We start from the raw sequence: 24,324 nt of genomic DNA on the forward strand, positions 1-24,324 counted from the left end.
AAATAGGAACAAAATCTTTGTAAATAGGGAGGACTGGAGGGGTTGAAGGGAGGGCTGGGCAAGGGTGAAAAATAAGAACCAAGAGAGACTATGTAAAGGTGCAAATTTCCAATGATGAATGTCATTCTATTGTATACCTAAAATGTACCAATGATTAGAATGAATAATCGATAATGCAAAATAGGAAGAAAAGGTCCAAAGGGGTAGGGGTAGTGGGAGGGGCAGGGGAAAGGAAAGAAGGGAAAGGAAAAATGATGAGAAATGGAAAAAATGGAAATAAAATCTTTGTAAATAGGGAAGGGTGGAGGGCATGAAGGTAGAGCTAGGAATGGGGAAAAAATAAGAACCAAGATGCATTATGTAAAGGTACAATTCCCAATGAGAAATGTAATTGTGTTGTATACCTACAATGTACCAATAAAAGAATTTAATACAAAAAAAAAGAAATGGGAGAGAAATGAATAGATACTTCATAGAGGAGGAAGTACAAATGGTCAATAAATATATGAAAAAATGTTCAACATTTCTGGCCACTAAAGAAATATAAATTAAAAAGACACTAAAATTCCATCTTACTCCAGAAAGAATAGCAGTCAACAAGAAATCAAACAATTAGGGCCGGGGATTTAGCTCAGTGGCTCCGCTGCCTGCCTCGCAAGCGCAAGGTCCTGAGTTCGATCCCCGGTACAAAAAAAAAAGAAATCAAACAATAACAAATGCTGGCATGACTGTGGTGGCAAAGTAACCCTCCTCCTACATTGTTAGTGGGAATGTAAACTAATCTATTTTATTTCGGCAGTGTCCATTGTGATTTCACCTTTTTCATTTTTTTTTAATTTTCAAATTTCATACTTAATTTTATATTTTTAAGTTTTTAAAATTTTTTGACTCTTATATTTGCAGTACATAATGATTATATTCATTGTAGGGGATTGGTAAATATACATAACAAATTTTAATTCTTTTTTCCCCTTCCCTCCATCCCTCTTTTATTTTTCCAGCAATAGACTCACTTATTTATCTTATAAGAACTTATAAAGTTAATTATCATATATACAGATGAAAAACAGACTAATAAGCCAAAAAGAATATAACTCACCATAACTCATTTTAAAATAAATAAACATCTCAAAAATCAAGTCCACCTACTCATTTGTTTTACTTTCTACAGGCATTTGGAGGTTTTGTCTTTCAGTAAGCACGTGGTAGTGCATCATGTATAAATACTATCCACTCTATTCTTGTGATGTAGTGGCAAAACTGCAGAGAGCCCAGCTCCATACACAGCCTCTTCTTCTCCCAATGATATTTGTTCCACAAAATGCAGATCAGGAAACAAAATGAGGATTTCCTCAGTTTATACACAGCTGACACCCAGACTACAAAGAAGAAATGACTCAGGAGTCCTCCCTTTGGGACTGAGGCATTCATAGAACTAAGTAAAGAGCCTGGAACATTGTGAGTGTCTAAGAAATATTTGAACAAATGAGCCATAGAATTAGTGAATTAATCTTTCTTCAGTACCTTTGCTCATTTCATCAAAAACAAGATGATTGTTTTTATGAACAATCCCCACTGATACTCCCTTTCCCTGGTAAAGTCTGCTTCTGACAGCAATTCCATTTGTAAATATATCCTCCAGGGAAACTCACACATGTGAAACTTCCCAGTATTTCTCCAGTTATACATGAAAACAAATACAAGATATCAATAGCTGTATACATAACAAACTAGCCACAAATAATTTTATCTACTAATAAATATTTGACATGATAATATATTATAAAGTTGTGCAGAAAATTTAAAATAACAATAAAGATATGTTTATTTATATAAACAGAACTTAGTAATACAATATCCTGTATACAGTAGGAAATAATTTCTGAAAATATGTAAAAGCACCAGCTAGCAAAAGTTTTTATTAAAAACTGAATTAAGTGGTATACTCTAAATTCCTGATAATTATTGTCTTTAATTATTGTGAATGCCTGAGACCATATGAAGATAAAAAAACCCTCATTTTTAACTTTAATTTTCATTGCCTTTATTTAAAAAGAATTAAGGGAGGCTGTTGCAATATTTTAGAATGAAATTGAGATGTAAAAGTAGGACACTGCAGTGGAGACAGGAGTTTCCAAGCTTCTAGTGAGATAGGCATTAATTACTATTTGATATTGTTTTGTCCAGTCAAGAGTGCCATACAAAATCTGATTTATCTTATAAACAATCATTGACAAGAAGCAAGTATGTGAAACAGCCCGAAGACTCACTAGCATTCTCTTGAGGCCAAAGACAATTTTGTCCTCCCCGCTTCTTCATGGTTCTCACCCCACTGCTCCTACCTCCTGGGTGGATGAGAAACCACCATCTACTGGCAAATAATCACAGCTACACAGGCCCCTTCAACAATCTTGACTCCATTTGCCAATTCCACAGTCTTCTGAAATACTTGTCCCAGGGACAGGTAAACTTTGCCCTAACTATTCTAGAGAACTCCTACTCATGTGTTAAATCTCAGCTGAAATGCTCAAATTAATGACTACCAGTAAGTATGCTAAAGCCAGAGTATTTTAGTGCCTTAACTCCTCCAGTAATCTACTTGCCGTGCTTCCTTGGGCAAATTACTCAATCCCTTTGTGTATTGAGGCCCTGGCCATGAGTCCCAATTTCCCATGAGGAAATACGATGATGATTAGAAAGAGAACAAATGACACAGAAACAGAGTTGAACAAAAAGTGGGATCTGGGATGGTCTGAGCTTCTCTAGCCAACAAAGACAAAAGGCACTGAAGACCTCCGGTATTTATTGATTAGAAGCATGGGAAGAAATAAGGCAGGGTATATGTGAGACATCTGGCAATAGCCAGCATTCTTGCAGACCAAATGTGAGAAGACCAGGCCTGGATCGTAATTAACAAGTAGCCCCATCAGGTCAGTGAGGGAGGCCATAATTTAGAAAAAGGAATTTAGTTGGAGTCACTCTGATCTCAGCTGGAAGTTATCTCAACAGGGCCCTTTAGTTGCACAGACCAGGACTTAGACCTCCACCCTGCCATCTGACATGTCTATATGAGACACTCTGGCTTCAGTCAGATGCTAATATAATGCAGCCAAATTATGGGGAAGCAAGAAGCCTGTGCCACCTATAAGCCTGCTAGCAAACTTGGCAGGTATATACACTACATTTATGCCTTAGTTTATCTACAATACTGGGGAAAAGGATTTCACCCCTCCAGGGACTGTTGTGAGGTTAGGGCTTAGAGCAGGATGTGCACATAGGAAACTCGGGAGACTCATTTCCCCCGACTCCCTCAGGAAGAGGGAAAGTCTTTCTCTGTGCTGCCATTTTATCTGGTACTGAGTTGAATTAATGTGACTGTCTTTACAGTCCTCCAACAGCTGTTTACATCATGGTGTCCACTAGACTGCGAGCTCCCTCAGGGCTGCAGGGTCTTGTTATTGCCACTGCTGTATATTCACCTCCTGGCACAAGGCCAGAAAAAGTCAATCAGTTCTGCTAAAATGCTGGTTTTTGGAATGAAAATTTGTTCAAACACAATTGAAATAATGTGAATTTCATGTTTGTCTATGTGCAACTCCATCCTGGGGAAACTAGGTAAACACAGACTAGGAAAGCCCAGCATGCATGCACCTTGAACACCATCAGCTCTCTCAGCTCACCACTTGGGTTGTAAGCTATGCCCAACCAGATCTGTGTTAACATCTTTCTACCCATCACGGATTAACATCCTTCACTGTGTCACAGTGTTTCACAAGCTGCTCTTAGAACTCACTGGCACAAGGGAAACTCAAGATCTTATTTTAGGTAAATGATTTTTGTATTATTTATGTACTTTCTAGCCATTTCTCATGTAGAAGACATTTCCTCCATTTTCATTAGATTCCTTTATTTTTTAAAGGTGTCACTGGTGACATTTTTTTCCACCATTAAGTTTATTGGTACATTTTCAGTATAAAATACAGTTACATTCATCATTGGGATCTTACACCATTACATGAGAATCTTGTTTCTTATTTTTCTTCCCCTTCCCTTGCCCTCCCTTTACCCCCTCCACCCTTACCTAGTTGCAAAGAATTTTTTTCCATTTTTTTCCTTTTCTCATATTTTTTCTTTTCCCTTCTTTCCTTTCCCCTACCCCTCCTACTTCACCTGCTCCTTTAGACCTTTACTTCCTATTACACAATATCAATTATACATTTTTAAAATTACAATATCAAGATCTAGGAGACATTACCACAGATTTTACAGAATTTAATAGGATAGAGAAAGCATATTACAAGAATCTGTTTTGAAATAAATTTGACATCTTCTAAGAAATACCTTGGAAGACAAATTAATGAAACTAACTCTGGAGAAAATATAAAATTTGAATAGCACCTATTAAAGAAAGTATATTCCTAGCTTGAAAACCTACCTATATGACAACTACAGGCTCATATACATTTTAACTGATAAATTATATCAAACATTTAAAGCAGAAAAAAAAAAGAACACTTCTCCCCTCATTTTAGGAAGTCAACATTGTGGTAATCCTAAAACTGGTTAAAGATAATAGAAGAAAAAAGAATGAACAAAGATAGAAATTTGTTTAACAAAACAAACTAGTGGAAGTCAGATCTGGCAGTATGTAGAAAGTGGTTTTGTTATAGGGATGGCAGTGTTGGTTCAGCATTGGAAGATCCACGCCCAAAAGTCATCATTTTAACAGAGGAAAGAAAAAAAAACATATGATCCTGTCACTAGTTGAAGAAAAAGTATTGGACTAAATTCTACAGCTGTTCATGGTTAAAGCTATCAGGAGACCAGAAGTTGAACAGAAACTTCTGAACAGATTAAAGACATGTACTCCATACTTCCAGCAAAAATGCCTTGTATGAATGGAGAAGACACAATGCTTTCTCCTTAAGGTGGGGAACAAGAGCAGATATGCCTACTCTTCATCCGTCTATTAAACTTTGAAACATAGGCCCAAACCAAAATACTCTGGCAATAAAATGACACAATTAGCATAGGATTGGCAAGGTAGAAGCAAAATCTTTATATGTAGATGAAATGATCATCCACAGAGAAAAATACTAAGAAATCTCTAGGAGCCCCTAGAACTTGTATTTGAATTTAGCAGGATTAGAAAACACAAGGAATATATAAAAATTCAGGTCTGTGTATACTTGCTATAAATGAAGAATTGGATATTGAAATTTAAAAGTTATGTAGGAGTACGAAGGACCTAGAAAAAGAAAAAGAAAAAGAAAACAGGAACAGTGTTGGAAGACATTTAGTACCTAATTTTAAGACTTCCTCTAAAGCTACAGTAATCAAGGCAGTGTTGGTATAAGGAAAGACATATAGATCATTGGAATAAAACAGAGAATCTAGAAATAGAACCACATGTATATGGTCCACTGAGTTTTGAAAGATTATTCAACATTAACATTTTATAGAATATAAACTCAATTCAAGAGCAAAGGAAAAGATAGTGTTTTCAGCAAATGGCATTAGAACACCTGGTATCTGTATATAAAAAATTAACCTCAACCCTTTATTTCCATACATAAAAATAACTTGAAAGGATCTATGAACCTAAATATGAAAGACTAAAACTATAAAACTTTAAGAAGAAATTATAAGGGAAAATGTTTATGAATTTAGGGTAGGCAAGAGCTTCCTAGGATACAAAAAACATGATGTATAAAAGAAAAAAATTGATAAATGAGAATCCATCAAAATTTAGAACTTTAAATGACATCATTAAGAAAATTAAAAGTAGTCCTTAAACAGACCATATTTCCAATGCATATAACCTGTGACCAGAATACATAAAGCACTCTTACAGCTCATTAATAGACAACCCAATGAAAAAGTAGACACAAGAAGATGACAAATAGCCACTACAGCACAAGGAAATGTGTGCAATTCTAGAATCAGAAAAATACTAATCAGTACAATAACAAGATTGAATTATACACTCATTAGGGAGATGACGTTAAAAGTTTTAAAAGCCTTGTCATGACTGTTTCTTTTTGTTGGAATCTCCCCCTTTGCATTTAATTTGTCATGCCCAATGGATTCATTCTGCTGGGCTTTCTGGGGTTGTGATCCTCATTGTCTTTTCCTAGGATATTGTCTAAAATTTTTTGGAGAGTTGGTTTAGTATTCATGAAGATCCTAAGGTTCTCTTTATCATGAAAGTATCTTATTTCTCCATCAATTTTGAAAGATAGTTTTGCAGGGTACATCAATCTGGGTTGGAGGCTGTTCTCCTAAGTGTTGTTATAAGCGGAAGAAGGCAGAGAGAGGGAGAGAGAGATAGAGAGAAAATGCACAGGAAGAAACTTATGGAGTCGATGGATACATTTGTGTCATTGACTGTGATGATGGACTCATGAGTGTAGATTTATCTCCACTTTTTATTTGACATGCTGGGGATTGAAACCAGGGCCTTGCTCATGGAATACAAGTGTTCTACCACTGAGCCACACTAGAAATACTGCTTATCTCCACATCTATTAAAAGGCATACAGTAAGTATATATAGGCTCTTGTATATCATCTGTATCTCAATAATTAATTTTTAAAGAGAGCACTAATGGCATGGAGTGAAGCAATAGATAGATAGATAGATAGATAGATAGATAGAAGATAGATAGATTGATAGATAGATCGATTAATTTGCTAGATTCTTGTAATCAAACACAAAGGACCTGATTCTGATTGACTAGGTATGTGACACTGAAATTTTTTGTCAAACCAAAGAATATAATGATACGAATGCTTGTTCCTAATTTTGCTGGTCAAAGTGTGTGTAGGGGGGGAGCACAGATTGTCAGCTCAAGTACTACACAAACATCCAGATACTTTCTATGCCTGCATTCAAAGAGATCTTTATTTACTGTAACTGAGATGGCTGAAAGCGAAACCCAGAATCTCATTCTGTAAATGGCCGAATTACAGCACAAATTAAATTTTCAATCTTGCAGGATGTGTACTATAAAAAAAGAAGATATTCACTGGAGAGAAATGTGATCTTAAAGATCAAAATGGTGACCTATGAAAATTTCCAGTGCAAGCTGAGAACATGAATTTTCCAAGTTGTGATTCCTTCTCTTCTAGTAAAAGGATATGCTCCACCCTGTCTGAGAAGATGAACCTTGCTTTGCCTGCTGAAACAGCAGCAGACTACCCTGATGAAATTTATTTTTGTTTTTATTGTTTATTTATTTACTTATTTAGTGTTACCACTGATTAAATACAGGACTGTCACACTGAGGCAGTGTCATATTAAGTCCCTAAGTTGTCCGGGCTGAGCTTGTACTTGGAATCCTCCTGATTCAGTCTTTCAGAGTGCTAGGATTCCAGGCATGCATCATTCCACCTAGCCTTGAAATTTCTTTGTAAAATGTCTGATTATTCTCAAATTCCCCCTCCAGCATCCCCTTTTGCTTCTAGACCCATAACTAGACATCAGTTCTAAAAGGCCCTTAAAGATATGACACAAAATCTGACCCATGCAGAGCTCTGCTACATTCCAAAATAACCACTTGATTTTTCCAGTTTATATAGATGGAAATCTTGGGGAATTGTGCGGGAATAGATGTTAAAGGTAAAAAATAATACTTAGAGGAACATAAATGTGAATTAGGCTTAATTAATTGATATAGATCCATTAAGCATAATGTCTGGATTTATGTTGCATCTTAGGGAATGAGAAAAGTTTTGTTCATTGGCTTAAAACTCAGACTAAAAATTTCCCATAGTAAATGAATATGAAATGCTAGCCTTGCCTTGATATACTACAGAGGAAGGGATTCAAAATCTTAGGGAAATCCAGGCATGGCGGCATACACCTGTAATCCTAGCACTTAGGAGGCTGAGAAAGGAGGATTACTGTGAGTTCAAGGTCATCTTGGGCTACATAGTGAGTTCAAGAGTTTAAGGGCAGCTTGAACTACATAGCAAGTATGTATGTCTCAAAACAAATCTGAAGGAGGTCAGAGTGCTAGAGTGTATTTCCATTAACGCCACGCTCACTCACCATGGAAGTTTCCAGGGAACTTCTCTTTAATCAGGGTTGTGATAAAAGCCTTAGAATCCTTGAAGGGCTCTGTGCTGGTCTTTGTGGACTGGAAACTACAACGGTACTACTGAAGCTAAATTGAGACACCTGATGCACTAGAAATAATTGAATCATGGGTTCAAGAGTTAAAATGTGGTACACCAACAACAACGACAATGGGGGCATGATGATCATAATGAACAGATGAGTCAAGAAGCAATCCAAGAATTTGACTTGTGCACTTCTATCATGTTATACTATTGATCACAGTTATGCAAGTGAAATAGCCAGAAACACTGATGAATTCTTATTGCTTTTGCACAAGCAGAAGAGTTCTAATTGATATGAACAGAAGTTTACCTTTAATCATAATAGAGCAGCACAAACTCTCAATCAATTTCTAGGTTCCATCAAGTTTACAGATCTCCAAAGCTTAAATTAAATGGATCCTCTTGAGAGGGAAATTCACTACACTGACAACAATTTGTATTGTTAGTCTTTCTCTTGTCCTTCCCCAAAGAAATCTGTGGCTTTTTACCAAAGTCAGTGTGCTCTGAGAAAAAGTAAATAAGTATTTGGGGGAATTTTTGACAATGATTCTGAACTCCTACTAGTTTCAGGACATCAAAATGTAATTACACAAGGATCCAAACTGATTAGAGACTTATTGATGTCCAGTGATTGAATGGACAATTAGTTCACTTCTGCCTCACTGTGTTTCTAGAGGGTCCCTAAAGTCATCTTGTGATTATTGCCCCAGTCCTAGAATGCATAACTGGAATAGTCATGGCAAAATCTCCACATTGGTGCTCTCATTTGTGGAGTGGAGGCTCATAATATTAAAAAGGTGACATTCAGGCTACTAGATGTGCTTTTACCTAGGAAAAAGTAAACAAAAGCAGTAACACCAATTCTTCCAGGGATTATAGAGATTAATGTCATAACTAGGGATTTAAAGGATGTAGGAGAGGATACCACATCCTCTTCCAAACAAACAGTTTGTAATGTGCAGAAGAGAGATAGATTTTAGAAAATTCTAGTGGATTATTGTAAGTTTAATCAGGTGGCAAATACAATTGCAGCTGCTATTTCAGAAGTGGTTTCATTCCTGCAGCAAATTAACACATTCTCTAGTACATGATAGATAATGGTTAGTTTCAGAAATGCTTTTTCCTCCTACAAATCTAGTCATAAAGATCATCAGAAACAGTTTGCTTTCAGCTGACAGGTCATATATAAATCTTTCCTGTTCTATTTCAAGGACAATTTAGATTGCAAAGATCTTATTAACTTTTTTTTCCACAAGATATCACACTGGTGCATGAATTGATGACATTATAATGATTTGAACTGTGAGCAAGAAGTAGTAACTCCTTTAGCCTTTTTGGGAAGACACTGGCATCTTAGAGGAAGAAAAATTCCCACAAAAATTCAGGAGATCTTTCAGTGAAAATTCTTCAGAGGGAACCATTGAGAAATATCATTTGTAAGGTGAAAAAAATATTGATGCATCTGACCTTTTCCACAACCAAAAAGGTTGATGCAACATCTTAGCAAAACATTATTTTGAAGTTTGGAGGCAATATGTTCCTCATTAGAATGTGCCATCCCAGTCCGTTTGCAGAGAACCTCAAAAGCTACTAGATTTAGGGAGCCCAGGATAAGAGAAGATTCTGCAGTTGAAGCTGCTTGCCGCTAGAGCCAGGTGACAGACAATGCAATGGTACTTCACATGTCAGTGGCACATGAGAATGTCGTTTGTAGTAAAAAGACCCTGGAGGGGCCATCATCTCTGGATAACAAACTCTTCTTTAAAAATATCTTTCTGCTTTGTACTGGGTCTTAGTAGAGACTAAACACTTAATTGTGAGTCACCAAGTTATGGTGTCACACAAGATGACTATCATGAACTAGACATTATCTGACTCCTCAAATCATAAAGTTGAGCATGTACAGGAACACTCGCTCCAAAAGTGGAAATGGTAAACATGTGTATACTTAATTAAGCCTGAGCAGGTACTGAAACCCCTTGTAAGAAAAATGAAGAACTGGCCCAAATCCTCACCATCCGCTTTTCTGACACATATTCTCTTCTTCCCAGCCTAAATCTATAGCTTCATGGGAAGTTGTCTATAATAAGCAGATAGAGGAAAACGTTGGCCAGACTTACAGATGGTTCGATGTTTCATGCAGTATCACATGAAAGTGGACATCTGTAGCACCAAACCTCCTTCCTGGGATATCCTGAACTACTATGAGGATCAGAAACCCTCTCAGTGGGCACTGAATAATCTTGTTAATATTGTTTGGAAAAAGAAATGGCCATACGTATGATTATATGCTAACTCATGTGCTGTGATCAATATTTTGGCTAGATGGTCAAGGAATTACAAGGGACGTGATTAGAAAATTGGTGACAGAGAGTTGTGGCAAGCAGTATGTAGATAGACCTCTCTGAATGGGTGGAAAATAGGAAAATATTTGTGATCTCGACACAGGGTGATTTCAATAAGGAAATGGAAGGGACAATCAATTCTATGGGTAGCAGTGTAAATCTCTTTAGCCAGCCACCTCTGTCATTACTGAATGGACTCATGAACGAAGTGAGAGCGGTGTTAGGAATGGAGGTTAGGCATCAGCTCAGTAACTGGCTTTCCAATCACCAAAGCTGAGATGGCTACAGCTATTCCTGAGTCCACTCTGCCAGCAGCTAACTCTGTCCCCATGTCCAAAATATAACAGCATTCTCTGTGGTGGTCATCCACCCCCATGGACACAGAGTGAGAGAAACGCTTGCATCACAGTGGGGCCAGCCTTCCGTTCTCATTGGAATAGACACTGTGGACCTAGATTGGTGTGCCCTGCGTGCAGTCCCTCTGCCAGAACTACCATCCTTGGACTCACAGAATGCCTTAGCACCATCATGGTCCACTACACAGGATTGCTTCTGACGGAGAAACTCCACTCACAGGAAGTGCAGTGTGGCCCTCGCCTTGCCCACCCTTCTCTCTGAGTCCTTTCTGCACCCCAAGAGCAAACCCAGCTAAGAGATCCAAAGCAAGAGCAGCCCATGGAAAGAATTTCCTGAAGGGGCACCTCTTCTAACTTGTAACACTTCGCAGGGTTCATATGAAATACGTCAGAAAAAGTGAGATGAGAACAATTTCTGACCCCTTGAGAAAAAAGGAATGAAGGGGCAGGGGATGGAAGGGAGGCGCAAGAGAGGAGGAGGACAGAGAGGGCGAGAGCTGGGCGACACAGCCAGATAAATGGCTCCTGCCTGTGTCTCCGTGCAGCACTGATCTGTGGAGGATGGGAGGGAAGGGAGGGCTGGGGAAGGAGATTCATAAAACAGTGAAGACATTTGACTCAGGCACCAACTCCCCACAATGAATGTAATCACAATGTACTAAAAACATACACTGATTTAAAGCTTTCAAATCACTAATGTGTACAATTAGGACATGTTAATAACTGCAATTTAAAAAATCATATCTGGGTAACAAAATAAGCACTAGGAGAGCAGAGGATATTGAAAGAGGATGATATCCGAGTAAAGCACATATCAAACCTATTCCAAGGCTATAGCCATTAGAAAAGTGCCCAGGGCACCGACAGTAGGTTAAGAGAAGAAAAAGTGGGACAGCTTCTTTCTTCTGCCACCTTTCCTCCCATGAAAGCACTCCAGGGACAGACAGAAAGACAGACAGACACGCACGCATGCACACACACACACACACACACACACACACACACAGGCTCAGGCCTTGCCTAGGGGCATCCCATTGGTCCTTAGATTCACCCCTCCCCCGCCCCCCAATTTCACTTTCGTTTCCTGCCTGGCTGCTGCTGGGAACCCCCTTGGTGAGTAAATCCTGAACCCCACAGCCGGCCTCTTGCCTCTTGTACACCGAATCCGAAGTCTCCACAGGTGTCCAAAGGTGTGCTACACAATTCGTGGTGGGCAGCGCTCGGAAGACATCAGAAGAAAAAGCTGCATTTGCTTGGGTGCGTTGACGTCCTTGTTTTGAATCCTTTCTAGGGGAGGGGAAAGGGCCAGCTTGCGGGCTTGCTGCTGTCTTAGATCCTGAACCCTGGCAGGAGTGGGGTTTAAAGAAGGGAAGGCTCCCTCTCTGGGAGGGACAGCGCCTTCTCCTGCCTGAGTGCTGCCCACCCCAGCCCTTCCCCTCCTTCCTGGCCTCTACTGGTGAATTTCTCCTTGGCTGACTGTGCCTGAATACTGTTCTCCGGAGAAAGATAGTCCTTTCCCCCAACAGCAGGGTCAGCCAGAGGGATCTTTGTAAACCAATAGTGGCGTGCTTTTCAGTGTACCAATGTGTTTCAGCATGACTCTAGAGATAACTCTGTTTGCCCGGTGTGGGAGACCCCTGTACAGGTTTCAGTCCCCACCTGCCCAGTGTGCAATGCAGGCCTAAGAAAAAAAATATACTAAGAGACAGAACTAAGAGAGAAAGCAGAGTGCCAGGACGACCAAAGCCAGTGCAACCCACAAAGGCACTGGCCAGTCCCAGGCACTGACTTTTATTGACAAATCCATTGAGATAAGGCGATGTGTGATTTCTATGGAAATTAATGTAAACAAGACTCATAAAGGACAAGACAAAGCATTCTAGAATTAGGAACAGAATAGACAAAATATATGACTGTAATTAGAACATTGTCCTTCTAGCCTGAAGATTTTAGTTGTGGGAAGGAAATTTGGGCGTGAGTTACTCTGACCTCAGCACTTAGGCTTCCGCCAGACTCACTTCTCAAAAACAAGCCACTTGTGGGGTTCACTCTTTACAGCCTGCCTTGAGCATAGTCAATATTATGGTCCTCTGCACCCCGGAGCTGGGATACTTTTTGTGATAACTGACATGGGTAATTTCTCCTCATTCTTCAAGAAGAGTCTCTAAATGTGGCATCACTTGAGAGGTGTCACATTGTCTCTTTCTTGTAGTCTCATGTGACACCATAACCTACCAGCTCTAGGCACAGCAGCCATGTTGACATTTTCAAAATCATTGAGGATGCTTTATCTCTATCAACAGCCTATTTATATGTGTAACTTCTTCTCCTTAATACATTTGTCTCTTTTTCATTCCATATTTCCTTCATATTTTTAGGCTTCAGTTCAACCTTTACATTTTCATGTTGGAATTCTCTGATAACACTTTAATTTTGCAACTACAGCACATTTGTCTAGTACTATTTGTTACATCTTATCTGATGTTTTAATTCATGTGATAATTTAATTCATGTGATTTTCAAGTTGAATGTCAAGTCCACAATAATGATTGGAACCATGTTTGGCCTCTGGCATCATCATCTTTGTATTTAGAGTTTAGTAGCTGTGAGAACATAAGCTATCATTAATGCTAATTTGCCAGATGATCACATCTAACATTCGGGGGTTTCTCTTTCATAGTTGACGTTCATTTCTCTGGGATTATGTTTTTCAGGTCTCTGACATGAGTGATACTGAAAGTATGTTTATGTCATCTCCCTCCCTAGCATACATAGGCACACATACTTTTGGGCTTTCGACATCCTTGGTAAATTTCAAGGCCAAGGTAAAATCCTACTGTAGGGATAGAAACCTGTAGGTAGGGAAAACGAAGTACAACACCCCACCCCCGCCACCAGGAGTTTTGACAAATAGTTAAACAGGCCGAACCACCTGTGAAAAACTGACAGCTTGCGTTTGCACTTCTTCTGTACGCTGTACCCTGCAAAGCTTATTTTGCAGAAGTTAAAGAAAAAAAGAAAGCTAACCCTAGAATGTGGAAAGTCCCCAAAGACCATTCCCCATGCTCCCTAGAGTAACGAGCCAATCAACCCATCAAGTAAGAGCGCCCTCAGCCCAGAGACAGGTTAGGCTTCTGACTACTATAAACTCCACACTTAGAGCCCACCTTCAACAGTGGCTCCTTTTCTGGCACCCCTGCCTGTCTCCTTGAGAGAAAGCAGCTATGATCTTGCATGCCTGCTATATGAAAGTGTAAACTTTGTTTCAAAACTTTTATCTCTATCTGATTCTTCCACAACCTTCTGCATCCTTGGGAGAGTCAGGCCCAGGATTGTGGAGACGCTTCGCCCACACTACCATTTACAAACATGATTCTCCAAAACAAGCTAATGATCAGAATCGTGCTTCAACACCCACCTTGTTCTGAGTGTTACTTATGCCTAGCTAGTTACCTCTACTTTTGTGATTAACTTCGTAGGGTATAGAAGTGACATCTGGAGGAGGACTGAATGGGTTAAGTTAATTCCAGCTGAAAGTGAGGAAGACATAGAGTGGTACCTTGGTTCACAAACTCAATTCTCTCCACAATTCTGGCTGAAAAGTGAATTGGATGAGAACCAAATCCATTTTCCCATAAGCTCAACATTGAACCTAACCACTGAATTTGGTTCTAGTCTGACTCAGTTTGTGATCACAGTTGTGGAAAGAATCAAGTTCATGAACCAAGGTACCACTGCATTGTCTTTGGAAGTCATTTAGTATTCTTACATGTAATGAAGGGATTAGCTTCATCTTGTGGTATTAAAAAGAAATAACTGCATAAGAGTAGGAAGTCATGGAACTGTTTAGATGAAGTAGTTAGAGCAGCTCTGTCTGAGTAGACAACTTGTACAGGAAGTATAAGATTGAGACCATATTGATAGTGAAGGTAGTGTCCTATGGAATAAGTAGTTTGGTGCTTTTAAAACAGTTCAGATATGATTTTGGTGTGGGAAAGAAAAGTAAGGACTACTCAAGAATTTTAGTGTAAAAGGGCTCCATTTGTCCTTCTGTCCAGTAAAAGAAGGGAAAATAACCATCATTCTATGTGTGATACATCCTATCGCATGATATGAGCTGAGAATAAAGTGCCTGAAGTTCTTATAACGTAATTATCATTATGTCAGCAAACATTTTTTTCTTGTTTCATTCCCATTTCTTTGTTAATTTTTCATATTTTGTTCTTGATGTCTACTTGATTTTTGCCTAGGCAATATTCATTCAGTCCATTCCTGCTCTTCTTACTCTGTCCTATTTCAATCTTCCCAGTCATCAACATCCAGAACAGGAGGAAGCACAGGAGTCAGGAGAGACAGGAGCAGGGAAAGAGCTTCTATGGCCTCCTCAGTTCTGGTGGAGGTGAAGGAGGAGGTGACCTGCCCCATCTGCCTGGAGCTCCTGAAAGAACCTGTGAGCACTGACTGTGGCCACAGCTTCTGCAAACTGTGCATCACTGCAAACTGTGGGTCCTCAGTACATGAGCAAGGAGTGAGCAGCTGCCCTGTGTGCCGAGTCACTTTCCAGTTTGAAAGCCTGAGGCCAAATAGACACGTGGCCAACATAGTGGAGATGCTCAGGGGGTTGACCCTGATCCCGAAGGCAAATCACTGTGAATGCCATGGTGAGAAACTCCTGCTGTTCTGTAAGGACGATGGGAAGATCATTTGCTGGCTTTGCGAACGTTCTCAGGAACACCGTGGTCACCACACGTTTCTCATGGACGAGGTTGCAAGAGAGTACCAGGTAAGAGACCAGGGTTGTTAGAAGACGGAGCAGAAAACAGTACCTGGTAGGAAATTTCCACTTCCCACTGTAGTTCAATTACTTTGCCACCATAGAACCAAGGTCTGTGATTCTGTCCATTTTTGCTTATCTTCTGCAGCCTAAAGTAGGTATTGGTACACTCTAGTTAATTGCAAAGAATAAGCTTAGAGTAAGAGTTCATAGACAAAAGCAAATATTTTTGTAAACTTTACTAGAAGGGTGGAGATTTGGGGCCGAGGAGAAGCCCTGATTACCTATTTCAGCAGAAGAATAAATAAGATGGGTTCAGAACCAAGTGCTTTTCTTGATGTACAATCAAGTTTGTCTTCTGGGAAAGAAAGAATCAGTCTAAACTTGGTGAAGGGGACAGTGAATTTATTACTTAAAGAATTACTTAGAGGCATAAAGAAGACATTCACCTCCTCAGGTGTTTTTTTCAGTGTTGGTAAACTCAGGTTTCTGGGGAGATCAACCAGATTTCATCCACATTTATCCACTATCCAGGTGCTGAGAAACTCATAGCTTGACTCTGGTGGGATTCTTTTCTTACAGGAGCAGCTCCATGAAGTGCTGCAGAAGCTGATGAAGGATGAGAAAGAGTTTGAGAAGTTGAAAGCTGACATCAAAGAAGAAAGAACTTCCTGGAAGGCAGGAGAGGACACTTACAAGGGTGTTAGCCAGAAATCTGACAGGATCTTGGGAAGGAGATCCCTTCCTCTTTGTTTGGTGCTCACATAGTAAAGAAGTCATTGTTGAGTCCCATTCATGCTTTCCCTTTTGGGAGTGTGGGCAGGAGAGTGGCTGTCACTAATGAGTGCAGCTGTTTGGAGGGAGCTGTTCACACTGAGGGATGCTGGTGAGGATGGCCAGTGAATGCCATCCTACATGACTCTGATGGTTTTTGAGACAGACTGAGTCTACTGGGAAAAGATATTGACAGTGGCTCATGATTCTGCCTTCAGTATTCAGCTTTTGGCAGGGAGTTCACAAGTGCAATGAGGAGTAAAGCAGAGAGGTGCGGGTGTCCTGAAAGCTAAGCCACACCCAGGCATCCCATTTTGGGTCAGGGTGAGCCTGGGTGATGTTGACTTCAGGTCACTGATTTTAATGGCAGGGAGGGAAAATCATAGGAGAACTGTTCTTCCCTAAGAATTTCTCCTTTCTACTTCCCTTGCCCTGAGAACTCCCCAGTGAAAATAGTTATTTTTCTGGCTTCCCAACTCCAGTGACTGAGTGCCTCTCTCTTTCTTACCCCTGAAGAATCAGATACAGTGGGAGATAGAAAATGTCCAGAATGTGTTTAAACAATTGAGAGTCACCCTGGACTTTGAGGAGAAGAGGCTCCTGAGAAAACTGAAGACAGAGGAGGAACAGATTCTGAATAGCCTGGTTGCATTTGAAAAGGAGCTGACCCAGCAGACCCAGCTGGCAAGAGAGCTCATCTCAGATGTGGAGCATCGGTTGCAGGGGTCAGCAATGGAGATGTTGCAGGTAAGACTTCAAGAGTAGGTGCAGCATCTGAGATTCAGGTGCAATGAAAAGCATTTCCTCCTCCTCTGTGTGACTTTACTGTCTAGTGATGGAAATAAAGTTCTTTGGGCTAGTCATTACTTCCTTCTGAATGAATTTCAGGGGGTATGGGCATAATTGAATGTATATTTAAAAAGGGAAAATCCCGTTTCAATTATTATGAAGTGAAGTGCACAAATTTAATGTTGAGGGGAAGATCCATTGTATACAGTGATGTTTTAAAATTGCCAATTTCCTGTGATCTAGTGCTGAGCATTTATTAAGCATATTTTCACAATTCAAGGTAATCGCTGCTAAACAAAGGAACTTCAAGTTGCAAAAGATGTTCTACTTTCCTTTCTACAATAAATTGAGACATTTTCCATTTTAGTCCCCCCCAAAAAATCATCACAGACTAGTATTTCTTCCTTTATATATTCATTAAAATTCAGCAGTGAAGCCATCTCAGTGGTGTTTTTGTTTTCATTTTTGTTTTTTGCGTTCCCATAGAATTATAAATTTTTAAATTCTTTTACTTGTCTCAAGTTCATTTAGATAATCTATACTTCTTGAGTTAGATGTTGGTAGGACATGTCTTTGTACAAATGTTCATTTTATCTAAGTTGTTGAATTTGCAGGCGTAGTATAAGACTTGTTTATAATCTTTTTTATTTCTGTGTTATGTTAACTTTGTCAATATAAATTGTTTTTAATTACCACATATAGCATGTTCATTGGAAATATGCATACATTGTGGAATGTCTAAATGGAGCTAATTAACTCCTTCATTATTTTGCACACAACTTTTTTGCGGTGACAGCAAAGTCTATTCCTCTGGCAATTTGTAAGAACATAATACATTGTTATTAAGTATGGCCACCACATTGTGCAATGAATTTCTTGAAGATATTCCTTCTTTCTGATTTAACTTTTGAATCTTTTGACAAATATCTTCCTATCTCTCCCTCACAGGCCTTCACTCCTCCCAGTGTACTTCCTGCTTCTATAAGATCAACTTTTATTCATTCCACGTATTTAAGTGTTCATATCCACTACTATTTTTCTGGGCCTGGATTATTTCATTTAACATACAATATTCTAGATTAATCCATGTTGCTGCAAAGTACAAGATTTCTGGGTTTTTTTCTTTCTTTTTTATAAGCTGATGTGCTTTACATGGTGTATGTATACCATATTATCTTATACCCAGTAAGTCTTCTGCCCAGCAGGATCTGCATTTGAGTAGGGGAGTACATTCAAAGTTCAAGCCACTTTAAAGCTGGCGATAGCTTACCTTACGAATTGTACGCACCTCTTCTGTTCATATGTGTGCATCTTTAGTATGGCCAGATTCATATGTCACTTAATCCTAGCCTAAAAACTATATCCAGTTCCCTCGTTTCTGGCAGCAACAGAGTTGCATTTAAGATGGTTATCTGCTTTAATGCAGGCAGATGCCATACTGGCTCAAACTTTTTGTTGTCTTACGAGAGAAGTTCTCATTTCTGCAAAGTTTGTATCAGGAGAGTCACATTTGCTTTATGTACTAAGAATTCTTTCCAGCTAGATGGAAACTTGAATTTCGAGAACAATGTAGAGCAGGTGCTGAAGATGAGTTTGAGCTGTAAAACTTAGCAATTGCTCTAGTTATAACTTACTATGACAAGGCCTTTTTACCTCTAAACATAACTTTGTTTGGTTTATGTTATACTCAATATGAGTCTACTATTATGAAGAACAAAACTCTGTATGTCTATGTGGACCCAGCTATTGGCTTACTTTTGCCAAAACTTTTATAAGGAGGAAATAAGTTTGGGGTACAGGACACCAGGTCCAAACAAAACTCTGTGTACAGTGATAAAATGAGTAGATGACTCAAAACCATGAAGGCTGTGGACTAATAGAGACTGGAATTCTGGGTGAATATTATAATTTATATAACAATGGAGTGTGAGAGAGAAAGCCTCATGCTTGGTATTAAATAGTAGACATCCTGGTTTTTTGTCCTTGTGGCTTCTTCATTATTGGACACATTAAACTGCATTTAACTGACAAATCAGAGTAAAAATAGAAGTGGAAACAACTTCCCATCCATGCACATTTAATTTAAGTGATTGGATAGGCCCATTTTATTTAGCATGGAAAGTGAGAAGCGATACTTGTTAAAACAGTTGTTTACTTGTCTCCTCAGCAAAAGCTATGTACAGTAAACTTTTTCTGGAATGATAGATTACCTTTGTTTTTGCAAATCCTGTTAATTCCTACAAAATAATAGTGTGTCATTGCAGGTATCTGTAAAATAAGTGGAAGAACCATGTAGTATTCAAATCGTCTCCGGACAGGGATTTAGCTCAGTGGTTCCACTGCCTGCCTCGCAAGCACAAGGTCCCGAGTTCGATCCCTGGTGCCAAAAAAACTAAAAACAACTTGTAAATCATCTCAAGGGTGACCATGGGATGGTTGGCTTGAGTCTTATGTTTACTTTTTGTCTTTCAGACTGGGAAAATCCCCACTCTCAGCATATTAGGGACTTCTAAGAATGGGATAAAACTTTGTAAGTGAGGAAAGCCCATTAATTTTAACTCATGTTTTCTTCTTTCTCACTAGGATGTGAAGGTCACCATGGAAAGGTATGTGTGGGATGCCAAGGACTGACATTTTTTGTGGTGAGAGGAGATTTGTAGTAAAAAGAAGGAGTATTCAATTGGAACAACATTTCCCAGGTCAGGAAAGTTTAGATGTAGTGCTACATAAATTCCTTGTCACCAACCAGAGTTTGAGTGTTTTATTACTTTTGAGAGTGGACCAGAAGGAACCAAATTGTATGGTAGCAATTTCGGCTGTGGAGCTGCAGTTGGGAACAGTAGGGGAATTAAGGATTAGCTGTTACAATATTAAACCCCTGGGCATCACCATTTTATTCACTGCGTATCTACACTGAGCTCTAGGCTTTGGAATTAATAGGTGCTTGATTTTTTATAGATAGAATATATCTTCTTTACCAAGTACCAAGGATTGTCCATTGGGATAATCCCTATATAGAGTATTTTTATTTTTCTCCTGGAAATGGAAGAGATCATGTCCATAGACAGACATGAGTATGTTAAACAGAATTTTGGCTGAAGTGCAAACAGTTGATCCGACTTAATCACATCCTTTCAATGAATTTGGAAGGGCATCATCCTTCTCTCTACAATTGCATACCTTCCTGCAGCCTCAAGCTTTTCAAAACACATGGAATTCTAAAATTCTAATCAGTACCAGTTTGGTGTTCCTTTGCTGAATGTTTATAATTTCCCAGAGAAAGAATAAAACATGATACCTCAGACGTTAGAGGACCTTTCAATTGGTACAAGCTTTGGAATTTTGTGGTTCTCCAGGTAGGATTCCTACACTTGATATGCTCCAGACACCCAAGAGCCAGATTTTGCGAATTTACTTACTGATCACTTTCTCAGGAACCCACATTCATGGCAGTAATTTTTCCATGCATTATTATTTTTCTTCAAGTGTAGGCAGAGGGTTTTGTTTTAAAGTCATTAAGAATAGCGAAACTATGCTTCTGCCTGGTCAAGACCTCCCCAAGTTCACACAGAATAATTGAGAAGGCAGATATATCGTTTTAGGGCTTCAAGAATTTACATTCTCCCTTCTCAGGATCCCACAACTATACAAATGAGATGCACTGATAGATGTTAGTGGGCACAGGTATGAGATGTGGAATTCACTTTTTTTCCTCTCTAGGAGTAAGTCATTGACTCCCAAGAAACCAAAACCTTTTCCCAAGAAACAAAGAATGGCGTTCCAAGCTTCTGATCTGAGAAGAATGCTACAAATGAATTTAGGTGAGCAGAGCACAGTGGCCACTGTCATACATGTGGTTGCCTATAATCCTAGCTACTCATTGAGACAGGAAGATTGCAAGTTCAAGTCTAGCCTGAGCAATTTAGCGAGTTAATGACACTCTGTCTCAGTAAAATTTAAAAAGGATGGAAGTGTACTCCGTGTCAGAGCACTTACCTAGCATACGGTAGGTCCTGGGTTCAATCACTAACACCACCCAAATGGTAGGAGGGTGTACTGAGGAAAGCTAGGTTAGATGTGTGTTTGGGGGATTCTAGATATGGCAGGACTGATTGAGGAAGAGGGAGCGGTGTCTAGTTGTGGATAGAGGAGACAAGGGAAAATGGGTGTCTGTGGGTGATGAACTCATATTATTGGGGAATGACCATTCACCCTTGTTCACGAGTTCACTGGCTCATCATAGGCCTCTTGGCTTCCCCTAGACTGGAGAGGACATGGGTGTCAGTGCTGACTTGTTTGCTTCCATTTAACATGAATTTTTGTCATTTCAGAGCTAATGGAGGTACGACGCTACTGGGGTAAGGAGAAATCCTAATATCATAAGCCACCCTCTCCTCCCTGTATTTCAGAACTTATTTCTCGTATTTTCATCAGACCAATATTTCTCCTTCCAACACACACATGCATCGTATGTTTCTGCAAATGTACTACACCTACTTATGACTTCTGTGTGAAGTTCCTCCCACCCCTTTCTCAAGGTCTTACCGAGAATCCTCACATAATATCACACGTATTATGTCCCTCACCCAACCTTGCAATTTTTCTACAGCTCATCTGACACTGACTCCAAGCATCAATCCAGATATTGCCATTTCTGCAAATAGGCAAAAACTGAGATTAAGTGATCCATTGCAGACATCGAATTCTCAAAGAGGCTCCCTGGGCTACCCAGCTATCACATCAGGGAAGCATTACTGGGAAGTGGATGTAGCTATGGAACGTGACTGGATCCTGGGAGTCAGTGATGGAAAATACCTCAACACCTCATTTAAATTCAATGATGAAAATTATCAACCTAAACATGGTTACTGGGTCATAGGGCAACAGAATGATGTTAAGTATAATGCTTTTGAGGAGTCTTACAACTCTGATCCCTTGACCTTGGCCCTTTCCCTGACTGTTCCTCCTAAACGTGTTGGAATTTTCCTAGACTATGAGGCTCGTACTGTCTCATTCTACAATGTGACAAACCATGGATTTCTCATCCATAAATTCTCTAGGTGTTCCTTTTCTGGTAATGTTTTTCCATTCTTCAGTCCTAGGATCTGTGTAGTACCTATGCCATTATGTGGGCCAAAAGCTTGAACTTTCTTCTACCCTCTCTCTCTCCTGTGTCCTGCCTCTGGCTGAAGTGTGCATCTCCTGCCTCTGAGGTGGCCTACTGCATTTTAACCACTTTGCCTGCTGTCTCCTAGCCTTCCCTTTGGGTCCTTCACACACAGTAGGATGTACAACTTCTCTGTTGCCATGTTCTCCCTGATATCTCATTTGCTCAGGAGAGAATCTAAATCCAGTGTTTCCCATATCCCAAGGGAATGACTGATTCCTCATTAAGAAAGACCACTATTGAGGTTAAATGCTGTCCCAGATCTTCCTAGCCTCATTCTGTGGCACCAATAGAAGATGAAGGGAAGTTTTCAACCAACTTTCTGTATATTGAAGACTGAATATTGTGAAGATTTCTGTGTATTGTGCATAAGAGTTTCTCACTAAAGAATGAGCCCTTAGCAGTGCAGTGTGTCACTTTAACCACTATGCTTCTTATACATCCAGGGGTGAGGAAGAGAGTATCGTCATAGAAAGCAAGAAGAGAGATCTTCTGCAGATGGGAAGGGACTAAGAGTTGAAGGTAGGGGGAGGAGAGAGGTGGAGAAATTAAAATGTGTTATGTACATGTACCAACTCCCCCTGATGAATTTAACATTATATATTGCAAACATGTACTAATAAAAATAAACATTTAAATTAACAAAATGAAAAATATCAATGTTGTATACTAAGAATAGAGATCTAAGTTCAAATCCCATCTCTCTGTATACTAGCAGTGTAGCTTTTAATAATATTCTTAAAAGCTTTGTGTATTTTCTTGCAAGTTTTTGTATGAACTGATAACTTTGATCACTATGAGAGAATAAATTGAGTTTCAAACATCCACTGAAGAGTCTCATAAACATTTGTTCTAGTAATGATTGAGAAATGTTTGAGGTATCAATGTCCCATGAAGCAGGTCATGCAAAGGGGAACTACAGTTGATCTTAGAGAAACCTCAGTTTTAGGCCCCAGATATTATCGTAACATTCTCAAGACCTCTCCAGTGTTGCTGTATACATTTTTCCTCACAATTTTAGGGTGTTATGTGTGTGTAATTCTGGTATTAGCAAATATTGATCCCCATTCAATATATTGTTTGAGATTCAGATTACGATTTGTTAAAAATAATTAAAATGATAGTAACAATGCAGTTTATCTCATAGCATCATCATAAAAACCAAACAACAGACATTTTAATTCCTCATGTTGTCTCTGGCACATGGTCCAGCTTGGAGTCTAAATTTTTGACTCATTCTCATTTGACTAAAATAAATGATTTTAAAGCATATGTATCATGAATTACCAAAGTTGAACGAAGAAGACCTAAAAATTCTGAACAACCCAATATCAACCAATGAAATCGAAAATGTAATTAAAAACTTATCAACCAAGAAAAGCCCGGGCTCTGATGGCTTCACTGCTGAATTCTACAAGACATTTAGAGAAGAACTGCTGCCACTACTGTTTAAACTCTTCAATGAAATTGAAAGGGAAGCAGTACTCCCAAATTCATTCCTGGAAGCAAGCATCACCTTGATCTCCAAAGCAGAGAAAGACCCAACCGAAAGGAGAACTATGGGCCAATCTCACTAATGAACATAGATGCAAAAATCCTTAATAAAATACTGGCAAAGAGAATGCAGAAGATCATCAAGAAGATCATACACCCTGATCAAGTGGGATTTATCCCAGGGATGCAGGGATGGTTCAATATGTGCAAATCAATCAATGTAATACACTATATCAATAGAGCCAAGGACAAAAACCATATGATTATCTCCATAGATGCAGAAAAAGCATTTGACAAAATCCAACATGCATTTATGATAAAAACCCTACAAAAAATTGGAATAGATGGTCTCTACCTCAAACTGATAGAAGCCATCTATGAAAAAACCAACAGCCAATATCATACTAAATGGTCAAAAACTGAAATGCTTCACACTAAAATCAGCAACAAGACAAGGATGTCCACTATCACCACTCTTGTTTGATATAGTTCTGGAAACATT

At 39.2% G+C, this 24,324-nt stretch overlaps 1 protein-coding gene across 1 annotated transcript; it reads left to right on the forward strand.

Moving 5' to 3' along the window:
• The first annotated feature begins 11,900 nt into the window (after nucleotides 1-11,900).
• On the forward strand, nucleotides 11,901-23,155 carry LOC101716219 (tripartite motif-containing protein 5). The gene is made up of 8 exons (XM_087211828.1): nucleotides 11,901-12,081; nucleotides 15,134-15,607; nucleotides 16,181-16,276; nucleotides 16,889-17,119; nucleotides 19,745-19,767; nucleotides 20,882-20,982; nucleotides 21,493-21,519; nucleotides 21,771-23,155. The coding sequence occupies exons 2-8, from the start codon at nucleotides 15,200-15,202 to the stop codon at nucleotides 22,304-22,306; spliced, it is 1,422 nt and encodes a 473-aa protein (XP_087067954.1). The 5' UTR covers nucleotides 11,901-12,081; nucleotides 15,134-15,199; the 3' UTR covers nucleotides 22,307-23,155.
• The last annotated feature ends 1,169 nt before the right edge of the window (nucleotides 23,156-24,324 follow it).

This window comes from Heterocephalus glaber, unplaced genomic scaffold (assembly GCF_053883595.1).
Source record: "Heterocephalus glaber isolate CG9 unplaced genomic scaffold, H.glaber_assembly_v1.0 deba00001428, whole genome shotgun sequence".
Classification (NCBI taxonomy): Eukaryota; Metazoa; Chordata; class Mammalia; order Rodentia; family Bathyergidae; genus Heterocephalus; species Heterocephalus glaber.

What these genes read in the sequence shown, in the direction of transcription:
- LOC101716219 (XM_087211828.1), top strand. Translation starts at nt 15,200, where the DNA reads ATGGCCTCCTCAGTTCTGGTGGAGGTGAAGGAGGAGGTGACCTGCCCC. An exon ending in AAGAAAGAACTTCCTGGAAG is followed by an intron (nt 16,277 to 16,888) that starts GCAGGAGAGGAC and finishes TTACCCCTGAAG; the next exon opens with AATCAGATACAGTGGGAGAT. An exon ending in AATGCTACAAATGAATTTAG is followed by an intron (nt 20,983 to 21,492) that starts GTGAGCAGAGCA and finishes TTGTCATTTCAG; the next exon opens with AGCTAATGGAGGTACGACGC.